The 23,861-nt window shown below is 51.0% G+C and overlaps 1 protein-coding gene across 1 annotated transcript in view; it reads left to right on the forward strand.

Annotated features, from left to right (window-relative positions):
• The window catches only part of SORL1 (sortilin related receptor 1), a 168,040-nt gene that overhangs the window by 13,010 nt on the left and 131,169 nt on the right, over nt 1-23,861 (forward strand). The window contains exons 2-5 of the mRNA XM_042903857.1: nt 4,924-5,040; nt 11,353-11,478; nt 19,045-19,206; nt 21,459-21,526. Of these exons, the coding sequence (XP_042759791.1) occupies nt 4,924-5,040; nt 11,353-11,478; nt 19,045-19,206; nt 21,459-21,526 (473 nt within the window). The remainder of the gene's footprint in view (nt 1-4,923; nt 5,041-11,352; nt 11,479-19,044; nt 19,207-21,458; nt 21,527-23,861) is intronic.

The following is a 23,861-nucleotide window of genomic DNA, read 5'->3' on the forward strand; positions in this document are numbered from 1 at the left end:
GCAGGGACCAGGAGGCCTGTGGGGACGCCGCGGCTCTGCGGATGCTGCTGACGGCCCTTTGAAGGATTGCTTTGGCCAGAGACCCGCTCCTCAGCCTGCCTCTTCTATGACTCATTCTGACTGCATATTTTGGTAGCAGGAAAGAAAGAACGAGATGAGTCGAAAAAGCAGCTAAGAGTGGGAGTTCTAGGTATTAGATCAGCACTTCGGAAGTAATGATGTTCTTCACAGGTCACCGATACAGGCTTAACAAAAAAATTATTGAGGTGGGGGTGCCTGGGGAGCTCAGCTGGTGAAGCATCCGACATCGGCTCGGGTCATGATCTCGCGGTCTGTGGGTTCAAGCCCCGCGTCGGGCTCTGGGCTGACAGCTCAGAGCCTGGAGCCTGCTTTGGATTCTGTGTCTCCCTCTCTCTCTGCCCCTTCCCTGCTCGTGCTCTGTCTCTCCCTGTCAAGAATAAGTAAAAGCATTAAAAAAATAAAATAAAAAATTATTGAGGTGAAATTCACATAACATAAAATTAACCATTTTATTATTAATTTTTGTAGCGTTTATTTTTTAAATTTTTTAATGTTTTTATTTATTTACTTATTTTAATTTTTTTTTATAATGTTTATTTTTTGAGACAGAGACAGAGTATGAACGGGGGAGGGCCAGAGAGAGAGGGAGACACAGCATCCGAAACAGGCTTCAGGCTCTGAGCTGCCAGCACAGAGCCCAACGCGGGGCTCGAACTCAGGAACCGTGAGATCATGACCTGAGCCGAAGCCGGTTGCTTAACTGACTGAGCCACCCAGGTGCCCCATGTTTTTATTTATTTTTGAGACAGAGAGAGACAGAGCATGAGCAGGGGAGGGGTATAGAGAGAGGGAGACCCAGAATCCGAAGCAGGCTCCAGGCTCTGAGCTGTCTGCACAGAGCCCGACGTGGGGCTCGAGCCCACGAACCGCGAGATCATGACCTGAGCCGAAGTCGGATGCTTAACCGACCGAGCCACCCAGGCGCCCCAAAATCAACCATTTTAAAGTGAATAGTTCAGTGGTGTGTAGGACATTGGCAGTGTTATGTGGCCACCACCCCTGTCTAATTGCAAGCCGTTTCCATCTCTCTAAACAAAAATAAAACCCCTTACCTAGTAAATGGTTACTTCCTGTTTCCCTTTCCCCCCAGCCCCTGGCAACCAGCAGTCTACTTTCTATCTGTATGGATTTACTCATTCTGCATATTTCATGTAAATGGGCTCATGCCACGTATGACCTTTTGCGTCTGACTGCTTCCACTAGTGTAGTCTTTTTTTGAGGTTTATCCACGTTGTGCCATATATAGGATCATAGAATTGTAACAACTACTCCAGATACCCAAAGACGGCCTCCTCCCAAAAAGAGTGAGTCTTTTTTTCTTTTTCGATGTTTACACATTTTTGAGAAAGAGAGAGAGAGAGAGCTCACGTGCGTGCGAGTGAGCATGAGCGAGGGAGGGGCAGAGAGAGAGAGACACGGGGACAGGGGATCCAAAGCAGGCTCTATGCTGATAGCATTGAGCCCGATGCGGGGCTTGAACTTGGGAACCGTGAGATCACAACCTGAAGCCAAAGTCAGCCGCTCAAGCGGCTGAGCCGCCCAGGCGCTCCAAAGAGTGAGTCTTCCAGTTACCACGAGTTTGGTCGCAGGTACTAGGAGGGGAATGGACTAGATTCATTGCTCCCCAAAGAAGCTGCATTATGGACAGCTGGAGCGTGTCTTTTAAAAAGATGAATTCCTGGGCCCCAGTCAGGGGATCTGAATCCCAGAGTCTGGGGTGGGTTCTGTCCGCTGGGTTTGGGAGCCCCTGATCAGGTGACCTCTCGGGCCTGAAAGAGCTGTCTGTGAGCCTAGCGGGGGTGCGGGGGGTGCTGAAGCACCTTCCAAGTGCTGTTCGTGGTTGATGACGCTGTTTCTGTGTGGGGAGATTTTTCTGGCATGCGATTTTTCTCTGCTTTCTGAGGGGAGACCTCGGCCCCTCCCTGCTGCTTTTCCAGCTCCAATTAACTGTGTCTCATTTATCAAGTCTTTTTTTTTTTTTTTTAAGGTGTTTCTCTAGGCTTGCCTTCGACTTCCTTTGTAAGAAAGCCCTTGGACGTTGTGACGCTCGTCCTTTGTGCCGCTCTCACCCCTTCACCTCTGTTAGGACTGGTGGAGGGGGCCTCATAAATCTTACGTCCTCTGAGTAGAAAGACTTCAGCAAGGAGCATTGAGACCTCTTTCCTACTCTCCTCACCGAAGGCTTTGTCACCTATTGCCAGTGTGGTTTGATTGTCACCTGCCACAGGGGACCGTGCTGAGGTTGCCCAAGTTAAATATTGGTGGGCTCTTTCATCCCAGACCCTGAGAACTTGGGTGATTCTCGTAGGTTCTGAATCCTTTATCGTATAGATGTTTGCATACGGTCTGTGTTTATTCCCCTCTGGTTCTAAGGGTGGGAATGTTTTTGGAGGGGAAAGGCTTGTAGCCTGAATTCCCAGGGCACCTGTGCTAGTGGGCTTCTGATCTGTAGGTGCTTCTAGATTCTTCCCAGAGGCATGAGCTGGAAGGGGAGAGGTGGGGGAACAGGAAGGCTGGAAGTAAGGCATGAGTTGCTGGTGGAGATTCCAATCTTAGCTGCTTTTTTCCCCTCTAGCGTTCTGGGTTCAATTATTTACTTCTTTCTCTTTTTTATTTGTACCTCTCGCTTGATGGTCGCCTGGACTTTCCTCTGGGAGTGAGAAGGGACATTTTGGAATGACATGTTTTCCTAAAAACATATCAGAGGTCTTTTCTTGAAAGAGGTCTCATTTCCGATAGATCAAATTAGACGCGGGCGCTCAAGAGCCAAAGCAAAGTAGTTAAGGATTAGCTCCTTTGTCATCTTGTCTGCCAGGTTTTATGGCACTGTTGTTTTCTGTCTCCCCTGTGACATCTGGGAGCACCTCAAGGAGGGGGTGGGGAAAGCTAGGGCAGTGGTGGGGTAAGGAACAGAAAGGAGAAAGGAGGTGTGGGGAGGGGAGGGTTTTCTGCTGCAGAACCTTGATAGGAAGACAGCTCAGAGGGCACCGCAGCTCAGGCTTGGACTCTTCATCAGCCCGAGAGGTGAGGGTGGTGGGGTGTGTGTATAGGTGGGCTATACAGAGACTACCCAGAGCCCAGGATCTTGATCCTTCTACGCGTGCCCAAGACAGCTGAGGCTGGAGAAGCAAGAGGCTTCTCCACGACGTTGCTCCGCAAGAGGGAGCATGCACTCTCCTGACTGTTGGGGGCTGGTGGGGGGGAGGCGGGCGGTGGTTTGCCCTGATTCTGACCATTAACACCAGCTCACGGCATTTTTGTTAGTACGATCCTTGGTTTGCTCATCACACGGAGGGGGTGAAATGTTAGTTCGGGGGTTGTGAGATGCCAGCCCTTGAACGATCCATCGGTGTCTGGTGAAGTAGGACAAATAAAAGTAACGTAGCTGGTTTTTCATAAAGTGGGACTATCGCACGAACTGTTCTTTGTTCTGAGATAGATCCTTACTGTGTTTTCGGTGTGAAACTGTCCTTCCTTTAAAAAATGGCAGTGATTGTAGACGGTGGTTATGTTGCTTAAGAGGGCTAACTGCATAACGGACGAGTCCCGGCAGTCCCAGTGGTGTCATTGGGTTGCCCAACTGTGGGGAGTTCAAAATGAGCGTGACTGATTAGGGGAGGGCTTTCTCCTCGGGGACGTGGGCTCCTTCCTGCTTGTGGTTCCGCTCACCTTTGGGGCTCTGGAGTCCCGGACGGAGCCTGCAGATGGGGAAGAAGCAGAAGGCCGGGAGGGGGCTGGGGCTGGTTGGCACCGCCACCTTCAGTCAGTCCCAGGCCACACCCCACTGCAAGGCAGCCTGGGCAACAGTCTGCAGTGTCCTCAGGAAGCAGAAAAAACCGGTTCAGAGACCAGCAAGTCAGGCTCTGACTGCTGTTTTTGTTAACGTCCCTACCTGGCAAAACAGAGTTGGCCAACCAGTCGTCTGTTGGCTTTTCTAATTTATTTTCATTTACTGGTTTACAGAATCCAGGAGTCCGGGAACTACTGCTGGCAATAATCCAAAGGTCATTTCTGGGGAGTCCTGGAAAAGATTTCCTCGCCTGGGACACTCTAAAACTAATTAAATAAAACTGTGCCATGATGTTTTTCTCTTGTTCCTCCTTGTTAGGCCCTAAGGGTGAGCAGTGGCCCCTCTAGGCCAGCCAGCCGGAGCACCCGGTGGCACAGATGTTTGCAAGCGCGTGGTCTTTCGGGGAGCCCGGGTGGCTCAGTCGGTGAAGCGTCCGACTTCGGCTCAGGTCATGATCTCACAGTTTGTGGGTTCGAGCCCCACGTCGGGCTCCGTGCTGACAGCTCAGCGCCTGGAGCCTGCTTTGGATTCCGTGTCTCCCTCTCTCTCTGCCCCTCTCCCGCTTACACTCCTGTCTCTCTCTCAAAAATAAAATATTCAAAAAAAAAAAATTGAAAGCGTGTGGTCTTTCTGGCCTTAGCACTTTTTCTGAATGAGGAAGATGTTCCAGCGTTTTGGTTTTAAGCCTTAGGGGGTGCATGTCCTGTGTATGGGTTGGGGATGAAAGTGACCAGAGATTGATTACGCAGAAGACAAGAATAAGCGAAGTCATTGGTGATGCCAGAGAGAGCCTGAGAAGTTGGTTTTTTTTTTTTTTTTTTTTTTTTTGCAATCCATTTGTATCTAAAATAGTAAGGAATTCGTGTTTCTTTTTGGGGAAGTTGTGTCTGGTGGCATCTGCATTGGTGGAAAAATAGGCCGCCCCTGGCCCAGTGTTCCAGATCTAAGAACCTTAGCTATTTGTGAGTGACAAAGGAGGAGTCTTGCTTTAGAACATTACGGCCTTCGCTCCTCATCGGTCCTAATGCCTTTGTTGGTTTGACCTCTTTCAGGTTAGCCTGAATGACTCCCACAATCAGATGGTGGTGCACTGGGCCGGAGAGAAAAGCAACGTGATCGTGGCCTTAGCCCGGGACAGCCTGGCGCTGGCGAGGCCCAGGAGCAGTGATGTAAGTATTGGTGTTGTTCTGCACACTCCTGTGCCGCCAGCACGCCCTTTTGGAATGTGGTGGGGTTATCCTGCCAGAAAAAAACAGTGGGTAATTAGAGAAGGGATGGGGATACGTTTTACAACAGGGGAGAGACTCTAGAAGGTACTAAATACCCCCTTGTTCGTCGAACAGAGGGCGGTGCGGTCAGTTTTGCAATGAGATCCACGGGATGTGTGATTACTTTTGTGGAGTGATAGGGTATGATCTGGCTCGTTGCGTCTGTTCCACGAAATGCCAGAAGTGCGTTCCGGGCGGGGCTGCGCGTCTGCCGCGGAGCCCGAGGGAACCCCTTACGGTTGGGTGAGCGGTGTTGAATCCCATTCTTTCCACAGTTGGCTTTCGGTAGCGTTTAATCGTCCAGGTGCTTTGGATGTGTGAGACCAGGGGTCACAGACCCAAAGGCCCACGAGAGACCAGGTGGGTGGCCTCCACATTTACAACACTCTTATGTCCCCCGAGAAAAACGACCTCTCCCGTTTTTCTTGACGTGTGTGGCCTCCTGGTACCCTGTGGGTCGTTTTCCCGCTTCGGTAGAGATACAGGTTCAAGAAGCATTCCCCCGTATGTTAATTTGAACATGGTGATTGATCCTTGGTCTCCGTGTCCTAGAGACACGAGGAAGTAGAAGGGATTTGCGTGCTTTGGAGGGGCCTGCTGTCATCGGCCCCAGCTCTGGTTGCCGTGGAGGGCCCGGCGTCGCCAGATCTGATCTCTGAGAGAAGCTCAGAGATCGGGCTTTTTCTGTGAAAACTGCTGAGTCTTACAAGTTGGCAGCTCATGTGTGGTTTTCGCAAATAATTTGGGCGGGTCAAGCACAATGTATGTGAGGGCCAGAGCTCGTCCTTGAGTCCCAGCAGTGCGGCCCCTGCTCCAGACTTCCCCGTGCTGGAAGAGGAACAGCCCCTGCCTTGGGTCAGGGACCGATGTCACCACAGGGTAAATCTGTGGACAAAGAAACACAGTGTGGAGCTTTGTTTCCTGTGCCTCGTTGGCCAGAGGAAACCTCCTGCTGAATTTGCTGGTACTGTCCCATCGGCCTGAAGGATCCACTTGTAATTCTTGAGTGTAGATTTGGTCTCAGGGAGGTCCCTCTCTGGGTATCCGCTGTCTGGGTCACATGAGCTCCGAGGTGGGTGACTGGAGGAAGCACTGGGGGCTGTTTCCTAGTGGGTACAAGCGAGGCAGCCATGGACAGGGAGGGCAATAGAAGGGCTGTGATGCATCGCTTTGCCCAGGGTGGCTGCTGGGCAGGGGTGGGTGGGAAACCCCTGTGTTGACAGCCAGGTTGGGTGCAGTGCTCTGGAGGACAGCTGGACTTACTTGGGGGCAGGGGCTTCGGCCCCTTTGTAAGTGCGATCAGGGTTTGCAAACACAGATGGCAGCGTATGGATGCGGTCGGTCCCGTGAGGCCCACAGGCACCTGGGGATGTATGTATCTCACAGGAAACAGCTCTCTGCCCTACTGTGTTGAGAAGTCCTCCTTAGGGTTTTTTACACATTAAAAACATTCTTTATCTAGATTATTATTATTACTGTTATTTTTGTAAGATAGGTAAAAGCCTTAACCATTGGTTTATGGCCTTGCTGGACAGACAGGAGCCTGGGGACATTAAGTGGCCTGCATGAGGTCGCTCGGCATGTCTGTGGGAGGAGAGCGGTGGCTAAGGAGGCCCGATCATGCGCTGTCTGTGTGAGAGTGTCGTGTTTCTGGCATGGCCAACTTGTCTGTGCTTCGGCCCCCAAAGTCCCACATCCTGGGAGCCTCCTCAGTCCGAGGTGGACCGGGATGGCCGGTCACCCCACGAATTGCCACTCTGCCCAAACCCGGGTTCTCACGCTAATAAATATTTGGGTGTATCTTCCCAAGAAGCCATTGAACAGTCCAAGTGATAAACTATTCTGTAATGAAATACGTGATAAGATTCAATGGAAAGGAAACGCAGTGCTTGGAGGTCATAAATAGGAGTGGTAGAGATTTCCCCCATCTGTATACAGGCTACGTTGAAGCCTTGGCAGCTGGCAGTGAGATGTTCTGACGTGAAAAGTTAATGCAGAAATAATGACTCAGAGGCTGGAGTCGGTGGTGCCGGGATAGGAACGATCCAGACTTTCTTCAAAGAAGAGTGGGAACACGGCTCATAAGGCCCCGTCAGCAGGGCAGAAGGGAAAGAGCCTGCCCAAGTGAGGGACTGGGTGGGTGTGTCGGAGGACGGCCAAGTCATACATATTCAGTATATAAAAAAGGGCTGGATCTGAAATCCCGGAAGGTTTGCTTTTAAACAGATTAAAAAAAACAAGACAAAACAAAAACCTGTCCTCATGAACTTGTAGCAAGTTGCATGGGGAATGACAGCCGAATGCCGTCCTTTTCTCTGATAAGTCTGGTCGACGAAAGGAAACACTCGGTGTTTAGGTGTCGTTTCGGTTCGTCCTTCCCACCTCTTTGTTTCTGCCCCGTCCTGACATAGTTTACGACGTACTCGGTGCAACGTCATTGGCCAAAGAGCTCTCCAGAGACAGTGTCCGAGGGAAGATCAGAATCCACCAGCTAAGGTTTTAGCAATGGTAGGACTTGCTGCCCTTGTGCCCAGAGTGGTGCGACATGATCGGTGTCCCCCAGCATTGTCCGAGGAGTGGGGCCAGTACTTGCTAGCTCGGTCACAGGGCAGAACTTGGTAGCCCGTGGAGCTGGCGTGTGGCTGAGCTCTGGCTCTGTAATCACCCTCCCTGGGTTTGGATCCTGGCTCTGCCGTTCATGAGCCGTCTGACCTTGAGCCGAGTCATCAACCTTCTTTTGGTCTTCTCATCTGTCAATGAGAGAGTGCTTGCAAAACCTTGCTCCTCAAAGTGTGGTCTTGTGAATCAGCAGCCAGGAGTATTTTCTTTTCAAAAGGAAATTTTTTTTTTTTTTTTAACGTGTGTTTATTTTTGAGAGAGAGAGAGATAGAGAGTGTGCGCAAGTTGGGGAGGGGCAGAGAGAGAGAATCCCAAGCAGGCTGTGCGCTCACCGGGGGGGCTTGAACTCACGAACTGTGAGATCATGACCTGGGCTGAAGTTCGATGCTTAACCGACTGAGCCACCCAGGCGCCCCACGTTGTATTCTGTTCCTTAGGGAGCAGTGCCTTGGAGAAGTCAGAGGGGACCAATCAGTGCAGAAACCTGTGCTGGGAGAAAGACCATGCTGTCGATGCACAAGATGAGTGGGCACAGGGTGTTTGCCCGGATTCGCCTGGAGATCATAGTGGGCAGTGAGTCAGCAGCCTGGTACAAGCCTGGGGGCAAGACTGAACCAGAATGTACCGGTGGGGGTGCAGCGCGGAGACCATGAGGCCGTCAGCCTTCTTGGCGTTATCTGTGTGCTGGCAGAGGCCTTTTCCGGGCTTCCTGGGTGGAGGAGGGTGGAAAGCTGTGCACAGCCCTCAGCCTGGGCTTTGCCCTATGGAGCTTAGTGTCTAGGTTAATCCAATAGAAATAAGAATTATGAGGACAGGATCGGGGCTCCTGGGTGGCTCAGTCGGTTAAGCGTCCGACTTCGGCTCCGGTCATGATCTCATGGTCTGTGAGTTCAAGGCCCGTGTCAGGCTCTGTGCCGACGGCTCAGAGCCTGGAGCCTGCTTCGCATTCTGTGTCTCCCTCTCTTTCTGTCCCTTCCCTGCCCTCACTCTGTCTCTCAAAAATAAATAAACATTAAATATTAAAAAAAAAAAGAATTCTAAAGACAGGATAAAAAGATCGTGTTGGGATTGTTCAACCTGGAGAAAGGAAGAAAGGTTGATGAGTCCTTTACAAGAGCCTGGAGGTGTAGGAGGGACCCTCACATACTTAGTCTTCACTTCTAAGAAGTAGAAGTCCTAAAGAGATGGGGTTTGTTTGCAGGTGTGTATGAAGGAAGAGCTTTTTGGTGGTGAGGGCTGTTGTACCTCTGAGTATGAAATGGGGCTGAGAATCCCAGAAAGGACCTGTATTTTGTTAAAGTTGGTGTTTTATCCCTTCTCCTGCACACCTACTGCCCGGCCTGGAGATTCAGCGTATGATCTTCCTCTTTAACAGAGCGACGTAAGTACGTAGAAGAGAACGTTCTCTTAGAAGAGTAACTTGCAAGAGTGGAAAGACAACTGGAACCGGGACTGGAGGAACCCGTTAAGTTTTGTCACTTACTGGCTGTATGACCTCGGGCTGGTCGTGAACTTCTCTGAGTCTTAGTTTTTGTGATCTCTTAAATGGAAATAATTCTTCATTCACTCACTGACTCATTGCTGTCATTCTTTTTTATTCATTTATGGGATCCATTCATTTACTTCGCTCTGTGGTATATAATGATACTTACTAATGCGAGAAATCTTTACCGAGTACCTGTGATGTCTCGGGTATGCCGAGGGCGGCAAAGGTGAGGCTAACCCACAGAATTTTTAAAGTTGAGCGAGAATTTATATCGAAGAATATCATATACTGAAAAATGCTACCCTAATATGACTTATCATCACGTGTGCTTCTGAGGAGGTAACACATAGGGGATTATCCATTTTGGGGATGTTGGAGCTGGAGGGGGCTGAGTTCCCTTTTTGAGAAGCCATTAGTTTATTACATGTGACATGGGAACCTAACGGGGAGTCTCAGTGTCCGTTGTGGGTCAGGAGAACGGAAGTAAGAACTACTTTATCTTTTTACCCACTCAAATTATCTGCGAACTTCTCAACCTGCTGCATTTCTGAAGCCATTTTTATGGTGGCCTCTTACTGTGGTGCTTGGTAGTTGGGAGCACACATGTGTAAACATAAGTGTTCGTAATAGGGTTTCTTCCACGGTGGCCCAGATATGGGCACAGGCTCTATCTGTGCTCTTCTAACCTTGACATCTAATAAATATTAACGCCCTGTAGATACTCTCCGTTCCTTTGTACCTGCCTTGCGTAGTTCATTGTTTCCATGAGTTATTGTTTGCAAATATTTGTATGCTTACATCGTGTGTAAAGGGCATGTCTTTGTATGTCTCGTGCTTAGCACAGTCCTTGCCTCCTGTCAGATCCTTAAACCGTGTTTGCTGTTGCATCAATGGGCCTGGTGGCAATACCCTTTGTGGGATTAGTCCAGTCCTTCCTGTCCTTGTTGGGATGCACCTGTCATTTTTCTTCAGCGCTTACCCCAATGCTCACTAAGTATTCTTAATATTGGATTCATCAGCCAGCCGTGTTTTGAATCCTCTGATTATGTTAATTTCACGTTGCATAGGCAGCAAGTCTAGGTGCAAAATACCTGCCGGCTTCTCTTCTGCCATCTATTTACCCCAGGTGTAGTGGCTTTGGGATTTCTGGCTTTGGAGGCAAGCAGCCTGGATCACAATTCCACGCTGCTGCTTACTATCTCTGTGGCTTTGGCAAGTGACTGATCACGTAAGCCCCCCCCCTCCCCCCATGCCTTATCTGTAAAGTGATTTTGATCATTGCAAAGAGCTACCTGAGATCTTTCACGTGACGGTGGTACAGGATCTGGCACCTCGTAAGCACACAGCGAACGACAGTTATTCTTCTGTTTTATTACTGTGGTTACTGGGTAGCCAGAGACCCGGAAGCAGGAGAGAAGAAAATACCGCTGGCACGGGCACGGCTCCTGTGGCTGTTCTCCCGAGCTGTATGTAGCATTAGCAAGCGTAGGCCAACTGGGCCAGGGATCTGGTGCCTATGTATTTAACCTCCCTGCATATTTAATCACTCAGCGCTTTCTTTCTCATCTCTGGGGCTACTCTGCGGAGGCCCCGGAGGGTTTTTTTTTTTTTTTTTTCTTTTTTTCTTTCATCTTCCTCAGTGCTGTAGGAACAGAACTTCCCAGCAGAGGATTGCAGGATTAGATTACCTTTTGGGGACATTTCGACAGATGGCAAAACAAGTTCCCAGTCCCTCCCCTCCCCTCCCCAGACAACCACATTCTATCTGCCGCTGGATGTAATTTGTTAAACACTTAACCCAGCCGTGGGGAGGAGGTCAGCCTCGTCGCCATCCGTGGGTCTCCCCCTGCAGGGGGGTCGTGTCTCGGCGGCAGAAAGGAGCCTGTGTAGCAGGCATTGCCCTGCCGTCCGCCCCCCACGTGACTGGACGGAGAGGTGCCCCGCTTCTCCTGTGTGTGTCGTCTCTTGGCTTCTGTCGTTTCGTGACACCGGGGGCCTCTCACCCACATTTGGGATCCAGGGTGTGATTTGAGATCACAGGTGGGGTCTTTTCTGCTGCGTTTCTCACCAGCTCTGTCTTCTTTGCCCTCTCCTCCTCCCTAATCCAGGTGTACGTGTCTTATGACTATGGAAAATCATTCAAGAAAATTTCCGAGAAATTGAACTTCGGCGTGGGAAACAGCAGCGAAGCCGTGATTGCGCAGTTCTACCACAGCCCCGCGGACAACAAGCGTGTAAGGAAGCGCTGTCCCACCCGTTGTGACTTCCTGGGGCTTGATTCCATCCGGGACGACTGCTCTGCTAAAGGGGGGCTGGCAGAAGGACTTCCTTGTCATCTGTTTGCAGCTTGGCAGTGACTGTTTTTCTGCTAACCTTGGGAGAACACGGTTGTCAGGGTGGAACTCTGCATAATCAGGGGGGCCAGGTGCCTGCCAGGCGGGATTTCTAGACAAACCTGTCGGGCTAATGCACAGAAAATCTGCCAGCTAATGAGCTGCCCTACTCACAGGTGGCAAACGCGTTACCCATGTGCGCCCCTCCCTCCCCCCAAACCTGCACCAGTGGAGAAAAGAAAACCAAGGCTGCAGACCTGCTGTGCCTCCTGATTTGTTTTCCCAGCTGGCTGGCCTGGGGCTTTGTTTCTGCAGCAGAACCCCAGGCAATTAGATTTGGAGGGAGCATCGATTTGAGATTGTCCCGGGTCCCAGAGAGGCGGCTGCAGAGGCGGGGAGGACAGGAATCAGGCAGCCTGCAGGGTTAAGGTGTATTTGATTGCTTTCTTCCCCACCCTGGTGAGTCCTAGCTCACTTCCAGAGTTAAGACCACTGCTTCTAAGGATGCTCAGAAACCTCTGAGGTAAGCATAGCTGCTGCTTTTTTGGGCATCCAGAAAGGAACAAGATCCACAGGCATCTCGGCCAGGTTACACCTCCTCCCTGCCCACCCCCCAGCGCTGGCTTCTCCCATTGCCGTATTCAAAATATTTAGCCACTGGTATGGCACTGACCAATCAGAACAGACCCAGTCTGGAGGGAGCTGGGTCCTGAAGGCCACGCTGCTGGGCCAGGCATTAACCTTTTAGTTGCTGGATTGTGGACAGGTCCTGGGGAAGGGTCCAGGCCACTGGTCCTTAGGAGGGACCACTCCTGGGTTTCAAGGAAGCAGCTGTTTACTAATGGGTATAGAAACAATGCAAAAAAAATTTTTTTTAACGTTTATTTTTTAGAGGGGGTGGGGAGGCGCAGAGAAAGAGGGAGCCAGAGTCTGAAGTAGGCTCTGAGCTTTCTGACGCGGGGTTCGAACTCATGAACCGCGAGATCATGACCTGAGCCAAAGTCAGACGCTTAACCTGCGGGGCTACTCAGGCGCCCCTAAAAACATTTTTTTTTAATTTTTTTTTTTTAGCGTTTATTTATTTTTGAGACAGAGAGAGACAGAGCATGAACGGGGGAGGGTCAGAGAGAGGGAGACACAGAATCTGAAACAGGCTCCAGGCTCTGAGCTGTCAGCACAGAGCCCGACGCGGGGCTCGAACTCATGGACCATGAGATCATGACCTGAGCCGAAGTCGGACACTCAACCGACTGAGCCACCCAGGCACCCCTATTTTTTTTTTTAAACGAAAATAATTATTACTGGTACGTCGTGGTTCCTATCAGTCCTGCCTGATCTTGAAGAAAAGCAGCAGTTAGGAACAAACTCACCTCTTCCCTAACTCCCTCCGCGATGAGAAACAAGGAAGAGGTGCTGGAGGGAAGTGGCTCCGAAGACAAGATTGCCGGCCCTTTGCACCGCACTCCCCACTGCACTTGGCCAGGCAGCCCTGGTATTCGGGGCTCCCACAGTTGGATGGGTCCCGCTGCCCCCAGGGCTTGACTCCCGTGAGGTGAGGAACCCTGCCCCAGGGTCCAGCTTGCTGGCTGTGCCACATCTCCCACGGAGAGATCCGTATGCCCCCCTTGCCTCTGGGAATCAAATAACTCTCAGATTACTCACTTTGTCAGCTTGTGCCTGTTACCGTGACTTTTTACACATCGCCCCAGAGCTAACTCTCACTGCAGTTGTGGCCTTGGAACCACCCCGTTGTCCCTCTGGAATCTTCCTTTTCAGCTCTCTCTGCCCCCCTCCTCACCTCCCACTGCAAGGGCACAGAGGTCCGCAAGCAGGTTCTGACTTCCTTCCTGCTTGTCATGGGTTGTGGCGAGCGGCTGCCAGGCCCGCATGCACGTCTCAGTAGTCAGAAGACAGGAAGGATGATGTTCTGGGCTCGCGAAGATGGTTTGGTGCAGGAGGAAGAGGGGCCTTTGAAGCAACAGGTCTGAAGAAGGAGCAGGGCAGGGGCCGGGGCGCTGGGGCGAGTGGGAAGAGAACTCCAGGGGTGGTTGTCAGGGAGTTTGAGGTGCCGGGGGGACGGGGCATGCCCGCGGCCTGGGTGCCCCCTCCCTGGAAGGTGCTACATCTTGGGTTTCTCGCGGGAGAGAGGGACGTGCTTTGCAGTTGGTGGGGAAACAGAAGAGGAACCGCCTTCTTGGAGAACCTGGTGACAGGTGGAGGCCGAGCCTGGAGCAGACTGAGTGGGTTGGAGACACAGCATTCTCTGCTGAGTTTCTAGTTCCCCAAAGAAGGTGGTCACCCCTCCCCAGACTTCTCAGGAAGGAAACCGTGACTCTCGTTGTGCCCGTTACTTCCGTTACTTTTGCCTTTGTCCCTTGGAAGGCAGATTGCCCCACCAGCCCCACCACTTCCTGAGAAAAATCACACAGGCCGGGTGCCTTACTGTTAAGTCCTGGTTGCGGGGCCCAGGCACGTCCCCTGGGTGAAGATGTCAGGGGGGCTGTCAAGGAGTATGGTTTGAAATGGTTGAAATGACCATCAGCAGCTGCCTGGAAAGGTGAGGATGTCACACAAGGGCCACGTGGAAGCCCGAGGGGCTGTGTACCTGTGCAAAGGGAAAGGAGGTGCTGGGTAGGCGAGCAGCTGTGGTCCAGTGGTTTTGCTTCACGATGGAGATGGAATGGCTCTGGGGGTCATGTGAGTGTTTGGGTCTATTTTTGTACCTGCCAGCAGCCCCACTTCCTTCTTCTCAGCCTTGTGTGCTGCCTCCCTGAAGCAGTGCACAGCCCTGGCCACCCGCCAGTGCTGCTGGCCTCACAGTGCCCCTGAGGTCAGCCACGCAGTGTCTGCATACGCCTGGGGCTCCTTACAAAAGGCCCCCGAGTGTGCAGCCAGGCTTCCCAGCCTCGAGAGCTGGTCCTCTCTCTTTCTCTTCCGGAATTATGTTCCTTCATTGCCTCCTGTGTGCCCTTTGTCCTGTCTTTGTGCTCTTGGTTCCTCCCCTCAGAACTGGAGAGAATCACTTGTGCTAACATGGAGGTGAATTCTGTAGCTTTTTTTTTTTTTTAAGTTTAAAGTGAGAGAGCGAGAGAGAGCAGAGGAGGCGCGGAGAGAGAGGGAGAGAGAGAATCCCAAGCAGGCTCCGCACTGTCTGCAAGGAGCCTGATGCAGGCCTTGAACTCGCAAACCGTCAGATTGTGACCCGGGCCAAAATCAAGAGTCAGATGCTTATCCGACGGAGTCACCCAGGCGCCCCTTCTGTAGTTTATGTTTCTAGACTCTTTGTACTTGAAAGAGGAAACATAGGTATTTTAATACATTTTTCAAAAAGAGTTTATTTTGAGAGAGAGAGGACAGAGAGAGAGAGAATGAATCCCAAGCAGGCTCTGCGCGTGTCAGCGTGGAGTCCGACACGGGGCTCGAACTCACGAACCGTGAGATCACGACCTGAGCCCAAACCAAGATCTGGATGCTTCACTGCCTGAATCACCCAGGCACTCCACGAAGAAACATAGTTGTAAGCCAAGAGCTGAATATTCGGTGACTGCCGACAGGGTGGGGAAGGTGGGGATACGTGAGGACGCTCCTGAAATCACATCGCCCAGGAAGCACTTGGTAGGTCAGGTCAGCTCTTCTGGCAGATCTGTGGGGCTGGCCTCGGGCAGACTTGACAGCCAGGCAGGCTGGGGACCAAAGGCAGAGTAGGATGTGCTGTACTTCCTATCACGTGCACACGCAGCACGGTTACGTAACCACGTGAAGCCACACGTGCCCGAGTGCCGGCTGGAACCCACTGGTGTGTGTGGGGCCGGGGAGTCAGCGAGGTTGGATCAGGGAAGTAAAGGCCTCACGGGGTACTTGGGGTTGGAAATGGAGCTTCGAGGACAGGCATGATTCCAGTAGGTCCGTGGAGCTGGCGGGAGTCCAAGAGGGGGAACAGGCCACGGGCCGAGACTTTAAGGGGCCGGCGTATGTGGTTTCTGTGCAGGCGGTGGGGAGATTCACTTCTCAGGGGTGGAGCGTTTGCACCGCGGTGCTTTGGGGTATCGGGCAGGTGCTCATCTGAAGATGGTCGTGTTGGCTTTTGGCCTTGAGGACAGTAGGGAGCCATAGCAGGGTCTGAGTGACGGGGCTTGCTGTAAATAGTGTCTTATAGGGAAATGTGTGTCCTGGCAACATGCGGGATGCATTAGAAGGGGAAAGATCAGAGAGGGGCCGGGAAGGGAACCGTCGTGGTAATACAGGCATGAAGTTGCCCAGTTGCTCAGCCAGGCCTCGAATCACCCGCTGAGCGTTTCGCACCCTGCCAAGCCCCAGAAGGCAAGAGAAGGACCAAAACCCAGTGCCCGGCACCGGTTTGCTCGTGGGCTCCACCCGTAGGAAGTGGGCCACGCTTGGCAGCACCGGGGATAAAAAAAAAAGGAGAGCGGAGAGTGTACAAAGGAAAACGTGGCCGGCTGGGTGGCTGATTGGGAGTGGGGGCCGAGGGAAGGCAGCGGAGTGCCACCCGTAATGGTGAGAACTGGGGCCGGGGGACGGGGTCGCACGCACAGAGCGGGGGACGTGGCCGGAAGGTGTGGGAGGGCTCGGCTTTGGACCCGGCGAAATACCTCGGCGCGTTAGAGGGGAGATGCCGAGGAGGGCAGCAGTCAGGGTGAGACCGTAGATTAAAGGTCACCACACGCCTGATCGTGCCAGAGGAGGGGAGTCAAGGATGGGGTGGTCGGGTGTGGGGCGTGCAGGCGTGGCATGATTCAGCGTTGCCACGGGGCGGGGGAAGGGAGCTGCCCGCAAAAGCTTGAGGAGCGGAGTAAGAGAGGAGGCGCAGGAGTGAGCCCCGGGGAACAGTGTGCGACCTCGGCATTAAATTCAGGAAATGCTGCCTCTGTTGGAGCAGGAGAGGAAAGGCTTGGTGGCTGGACTGTTCAGGGACGGGCTCTGAACCAGCCAGACACCGATGTAGATGCTGCCTCCTGGGTCACCTTGGCCAGTGAACTTCTCTGCGCTTCAGTGTCCTCGTCAGTAAAGGAGATGACACTCATGGCTAAAGCCCTGACTTGCCGTGAGCACCAGAAGGATGGAATTTGGTAAGGCAGGCGCACGTTTGCAACTCAGTGCCTGGCGCACGCTGAGCGCTCCTGACACCTTTTGTTGGACTGTTTGTTTAGAGTAAACTCCGTGCCCCACGTGGGGCTCGAACTCACGGCCCTGACTCCACCACGTGCACCAGCCAGGCATCCCTGTTCTTGCCGCATTTAGCTATTATCAGGAACGATAATAAGCTCCCTGACTGGGAATGTGATCTTTAGATTTTTTAAATGGGACACCTGTCGAAGCCATGGAGTAGATTTCTAGAGGAGTCTTTTTATTTATTTTTATATCATATTTTAGTTTTTGAAAGTTTATGTTTGAGAGAGACAGAGCTAGCGTGAACAGGGGAGGGGCAGAGAGAGAGAGAGAGAGAGAGAGAGAGAGAGAGAATCCCAAGCAGGCTCGGTGCTGTCAGCACAGAGCCCGATGCAGGGCTCCAACTCACGAAACCATGAGATCATGACCTGAGCCAAAACCAGGAGTCGGATGCTTAACCAACCAAGCCACCCAGGTGCCCCAGAAATCTTTTCAAACCGAGAACACTCCCTATCTTAGGAACCAAGATGGTTTCGGAGCAGGAAGATGGGCTCTGTTACTTCTAGGGAACGCCTTCGTGCCAGAAATCATGATGGTCCTCTTAGGATCATGACTGTTTTCACAACATTGCATTTGCTTATGGTAGTTTTTGGTTTCAAAACGTTTACTGGCCGCTCTGGTTAGATTTAATTAGGCTCCTGCAGACTTTGGAGTTTTGCATTAGATGCTGTGGAGGAAACAAAAACACATAGAGCGTGTTCTTGGGAACTGGGGAGGGAAAAGCCAAAGGGAAAGGAGCAGGGGCAGCGTGCAAGCGAATGCAGAGCATTAGGACGAGCCTGAGCTGTTAGCACCAAGAGGATTCTGAACAGAAGATTGATCTGGGTCAGATGCAGCCAATTAGGGGACGTGTGCTTGAACGGATTCCTTTGGGTTGTTGATTTTGGGGACTGGCTGGCGCCCGAGGAGCTGGGTCCCTCTTCCTCCGGTTCACGGTGACCCTCTGAGCCGCCCTTGCCCTTGTGGGAGCAGGGAGGCTTTCCTTCAGATCTCTCCTGTGCATTCAAGGCCTGCCACCGTCTGTGCTTCGTGATCCGTTCCCTCAGTCCCTCAAGTCCGTGCTGTACTTTTTTTTTCCGCCCGCCCTTGTTCCCAAGCGCAAACTGCCTCAGACTCGGTATGTTATTTCCCTGTGGAAGCCTTGCCCGCCTTTTACAAGGGCCGGCTCTTCCCTGGAGTCCTTTCTGGTCTCCCGAACTGGAACGAATCTGTGCTCTGCGCTCCTCGTAGGACTCTGTCCATGGTGTCTCACTGAATCGCATTTTCCCTCGAGTTATAGTTATCCACGGTCGTGTCTTTCTTTCTGCCACTTCGGACCCTAAGGATTCTGTGTTTTCACCGTGGCATCGTACCATCTGGTCCGTGGTGAACGTTAAACGCACATTTGTCAGGTTGAATTGCCTCCGTCGCTTCCCCTCGAGAACTCTATTTATTTTGAGAGAGAGAGAGAGGAGTGTGAGTGAGTGCAAGTGGGGAAGGGGCAGAGAGAGAAAGAGAGAGAGAGAGAATCCCAAGCAGGCTCCGCACCACCAGTGCAGAGCCCGATGCGGGGCTCGAACTCATGAACCGTGAGATCGCGACCTGAGCCGAAGTCGGACCCTCGACTGGCTGAGCCGCCCAGGCGCCCCTCCCCTCGAGAACTCTTTGGGTTGGCCGTCACTCTACAGTCCGGCTTGTGCAGGGGCTAAATAGGGTGCCGCCCCTGCTCCCCCAGGCTGTTTCCTGCCGTGCCCCACAGTGAGTCTGCCGGCCCCACGGGCTGCACGGTCCTCCGAGCTGCCCTGTCACCTGGCCTCGTGTCAAGGAGAAGCTCATCTTCCTAGATGGGTGTGATTTTAGGGATTTTGCTGGGAAGACATGCCCCGTAGCTGCTCAGAGGACGGAGGGGTAGTAGAAACAGTCCTGTCTGTGTGCAGCAGGTCTGAAGAGCAGGACTTCTGTGTCCCCGCTGCCACTAGCCACCCTCCGATTGTGACCGAGTGACCTGCCAGAGAGGGAGAATGGCCAAGTCAGCTGAGAGAAAAGAAAGGAAGGCTTGACTCGCGCCGTTACCTGGTTAAAGGAGAGCAGTCTTTGGCTCTGTCCCAGCCCGTGCCGCACCCCTTCCTTCCCTGAGCCTTGCTTGGCAAGCACCGGCATCTCCTGGCCCGGGGATGGCGAGGAAGCCGCACGGAGGCCCCACAGGCCCCCAGCACCGCACGCGCTGTGAGAAGCGGGGCTGTGGGTGGCCCTGGCCAGGTCTGCTCTGAACTTGCCTTTTTTTTTTTTTTCCTCTTGCAGTACATCTTTGCAGATGCTTATGCCCAGTACCTCTGGATCACGTTTGACTTCTGCAACACCCTCCAAGGCTTTTCCATCCCATTCCGGGCCGCCGACCTCCTGCTGCATAGCAAGGCCTCCAACCTTCTCCTGGGCTTTGACAGGTCTCACCCCAACAAGCAGGTAAGGGAGCTTCTGGAACATAGTCAGGTGGGGCTTCTCGAGTTTTCTGCTCTGCCCGTGTGGATCGTGTGGCCTCTGAGTGACCTCCCCCGGCCCCTCCCTCCTCCCCCAAGCTTAGCCTTTGTAGCTATTATTTCACTTCCCGTGGCTAAGGAAAACTAGATCTCCCTGGCACTTTCAGAATGCATCCCGGCCAGGGGGTGACACCAAGCACTTGGCAGGCCCTGTTAAACATTGTGCCTTTCTTGGTGTAGATGCACCTTTGTGGGTTTGGGGGGTAAATCGAAGCTCTAGAAATTAACCAGAGAGAGCCAGCTAAAGAAGTGTGGAGTCTGAGCTCTGCTGGGACCCCTTAGTGAATTTCTGTTCTACCTTTCCCATCCTCTACTGTAAACACACTGATTTTGTACCATTTAATTGAAATGACCATTAAATTTAAAATTTTTCCTCTCCGTGCGTGTGCGTGCATATGCGTGCATATGCATATGCAAATATAAATGTGTGTGTTTTTTCCTCCTTGAACCTGGATTTGAAGGAAAGCAAGATGGGGAGAGAGCCCCTGTAGGATTTATATCTCAAGGTTGAAACTTGCCAAATCGACAGCATTGGTCTGGTCTAATCCTGTGAAGCCTGTAGACCCTGTGGGTTTGGATTAATGATGACTGTTGAATGGCTTTGCTCAGAGGAACCTTGGAACCTTTCTCTTTCTTTGCTGGTTGTTTAACGAAAACATGATCTGTTTACACTTACTTGCCTTAGGGAGTAACCTAAGTAAGGCTGGGTCAGTTTACCAGTATAGGTGGATTATTGTTTTTTTTGTGGTCCCCTGCTGCTGCTGCTGCTGCAGCTTTTTCTTCTTCTTTTTTTAAGTTTATTTATTTATTTTGAGAAAGAGAGAGAGAATCCCAAGCAGGTTCTGCTCGGCTGGCACGATCTGTGAGATCGTGACCAGAGCTGAGATCAAGAGTCGGATGCATAACCAATGGAGCCACCCAGGTGCCCCTGCTTCATAATACATGGTCACTAGGGCCAGAGGGGCTCAGGTCCGGTGTTTGGAAGTTCACGGGCTTTGGCAAAGATCAAGATCGGCAAGTTAATTACTCATGGCCGTATCCTTTGTGTTCAAGGTGTTTCCCTTTGGTGCTCTTTGCCTCTGTGCCTAGCCGGCGTTCTCTCTGTTCCCCTTTAGTCACCATGACCCCTTATGGTTTTCTTTGTTTGTTTCTATGAATATAACTTGTTGTCAGATTGGCTTACATGCAACACCCAGTGCTCATCCTAACAAGTGCCCTCCTCACTGCCCATCACCCACTTTCCCCTCTCCGCCCCCCATTAACCCTCAGTTTGTTCTCTGTATTTAAGAGTCTCTTGTGGTTTTCTTCCCTCTCTCTTTGTAACTATTTTTTTTCCCCCTTCCCTTCCCCTATGGTCTTCTGTTAAGTTTCTCAAGATCCGCATATGAGTGAAAACCTATGATATCTGTCCTCTGCCTGACTTATTTTACTCAGCAGAATACCTTCCAGTTCCATCCATGTTGCTGCAAATGGCACGATTTCATTCTTTCTCATTGCCAAGTAGTATTTCATCGTATATATAAGCCACAACTTCTTTATCCATTCATCAGTTGATGGACATTTAGGCTCTTTCCATCATTTGGCTATTGTTGAAAGTGCTGCTATAAACATTGGGGTACAAGTGCCCCTATGCATCAGCACTCCCGTATCCCTTGGGTAAATTCCTAGCAGTGCTATTGCTGGGTCATAGGGTAGATCTATTTTTAGTTTTTTGAGGAACCTCCACACTGTTTTCCAGTTTGCATTCCCACTAACAGTGCAAGAGGGTTCCCGTTTCTCCACATCCTCTCCAGCATCTATAGTCTCCTGATTTGTTCATTTTAGCCCTTATGGGTTTTTAAGGACACTGTTTCCTAAGCAGGAAGAATGGAGTGTAATCCTTTTGTTTTTACTCTACCTGAGGGCTAGTCTTGAGTAAACTGTAATTTCTGATGATCTGTAAATGGAAGATAAGCCCCAGTCATTTTTTTCTTGTAGCTTTTGAGGTCTTAGTAACTATGGGGAGGAACTTCCCTCCCTGCCCTTGTTTGTATTTGGAGTAATCGAGCTGGCCCTGGTGATCTCTGTCCCTGTCTTCACAGCCGAAGTGTTATTTAAGGTGGGGTTTGAGGGCCAGGCCATTCAGGTGGTGGGTGCTGCTTGGATCCTGATTCCTTCTTGTCCTTTTGGTCTTTACAGCTATGGAAGTCGGATGATTTTGGCCAGACCTGGATCCTGATTCAGGAACACGTGAAATCCTTTTCTTGGTAAGTCGTCCATCGAAGGAGTTAGAATTACATAATCACCTTTTTTGAGTTCTGGCTCCTTCATGGAGGACACACCTACCCTCACCTGAAATGCAAAGCCTGTGGTTCAGAAAATGCACGCTCCAGACCTGGGAATTAGAGGTGCCAGTATAATACACCCAGTGTGGGAGGTGGTGGGGGATGAGAAAGGAGGGCTATTTGTGAGAAAAGTGGCAGAGCTTTTGCATTTTTCAATCCATCAGGGGACCCAGGGGAATCTCCAAGCACTTGCATGGATTAGAATTTCTAAAGACCTTCACTCTTCGAGCATGATAACAGAAGTGTGGATTTTTCTGTATAGAAAATTCATTCACTTGTTCATTCATAACTTTTTTTTTTTTTTTTTTTTTGGCGTCTGCTGAATATAAAACATGCTAGATGCTTTAGGGTAGAAGTTGAATAATTTATGGCCAGAGTTACTAAGGAGACCGCAGCTTAGGAGGTAAGAAAAGACGTTTCGTGCGCAGAACACGTTTGGAAAGAAGCACAGAAGTCATGGACGTAGCAGGAGAAGCCAGAGGAGGGACACAGTCCTTTCCAGATGGGAAGGCCACAGCTCCATAGAAAAGCTTGCTGTTGACTGAGGATGTGTGCGGCAGGCTGGAGGTCGCCGGAGGGCGTGGAGGTGTGCGGGCTGGGATTCCAGGCAGGAACAGAATGGCCCGAGGCAGAGATGAGACACTGTGGTCTCAGGTGGAGAACACAGAGTCTGATTTTTGGACCGTATGTCGGGTGAAGTTTGGGGGAAGGGACGTGGGTATCCGAATCTGCAGTGCTTGGTAAAGGAACCTGGACTGAATTCTGAAAGCGTCGTGGAGCCATTGTAGGGTTTTGGGAAGGGAGAGTGAGGTCAACAGAGCCGCCCTTCAAGAAGTACAATTGTTTCTAGTCCTACTTGTCCCTGATCTTTCACAGTTGCAGGATGCGGGACGCAGCCTTGAATACACGGATTTGTCCCCGTGTGGGCGAATGTGCAGAAAAGATTCCCAGAGAAGGATGTGCTGGGTCAGTGGGTCACTCCACCGGTTCAAAGTTGAATCTTCCCAGATAGATACTTGACCTTCACTGCCCCCAGTCAGCTGCTCCTGTAATCTTCCCCATTTCACTTTCTAGTTGTACAGGGCAAGAACTTTGGGTCGTCACTGATTTCATGTGTGTTTCATGTGTCACATCCCACCTACCAGGAAATCCTGTCGCCTCTTCCTTCGGTTTACATCCAGGATCTGCTATGTGGCTGCTACTTTACTCCAGGCCACCACTGTCACTCATCAGTTGTCCACCTGGTCTTTCTGCTGCCACTCCTGTCCTTCTGCAGTTAATTCTCAGTACATGGCCTGGTTGATCTTCCTAAAAACAGGTCTGATCTTGTTCCTCCCTCTGCGTTGAACCTTTTAATATGCACCAACGTTTCTCTCAGGTTAATACCAAGTACGTTCCTACCACAGGGCCTTTGCACTTACTTTCCTCCCTGCCTAGACAGCTCTTATTCAAGATATACGTATTGCTTACTCCCTTACTTCATTCAAGTCTGTTCACATAACACTTTCTAAACGAGGCCTATCTTAAGGATCCTACTAAAACTGCACCTCCTCTCCTGTCATTGTCTGTACCCTGCTCTATTCTTTTCTTGCGTAGCATTTACCAAGATTTTTAGGCTTATCATTTGTCTTTCTCTCAATAGAAAAAAAGCTCCACAAGGGCAGAGGCTTTGGTCAATTTTGTGGACTGCTATATCCCCAGTGAATAAAGCATTGAGATTGTGACTTTGGTAGAGATTGCCAGATCTTCTATAGAGAGTATCAAATTTTGCTCTCATCTCAACCACATAGAAACGTGCCTCTCTCCACAGCCAGTATGCTAGGTAAGACATGCTTACCCTTAGTCTGCATTTTATTGTGAATGAGTTTGAACATCTTTTAACCTGGTCAAGAGTCATTTTTATTTCTTTTTTTTATGACGGCGTGTCTGTTCATGCCCTTTGCTCTTTTTCTATTGATCGGTTAGTCTTTTTATTGATTTCCAGGTGCTCTTTACATATTTAAGGTTAGTCTTGTGAAATGACATATCACACATGTATGTTCATTTGTATTTATAATTCTTGGTTTATCATTTGTCTTTTGACCTTTCCACGTAGTGTTAGTTATCGCTAAACGCAGAGTGGCACATACTGTTTGTGCTTCCGTTAGCTCCTTATTTGAAGAGGAATGTCTTGGAGTTGGTATTGCTTCCTTGGCGAAGGAGGTCCGTCAAAACGGAAGGAGGGGTCTCCCAGCCGAGTATCTTCAGGCGCCCCTGG

The sequence above is a fragment of the Panthera leo genome, chromosome D1 (genome assembly GCF_018350215.1).
Source record: "Panthera leo isolate Ple1 chromosome D1, P.leo_Ple1_pat1.1, whole genome shotgun sequence".
Taxonomy (NCBI): Eukaryota; Metazoa; Chordata; class Mammalia; order Carnivora; family Felidae; genus Panthera; species Panthera leo.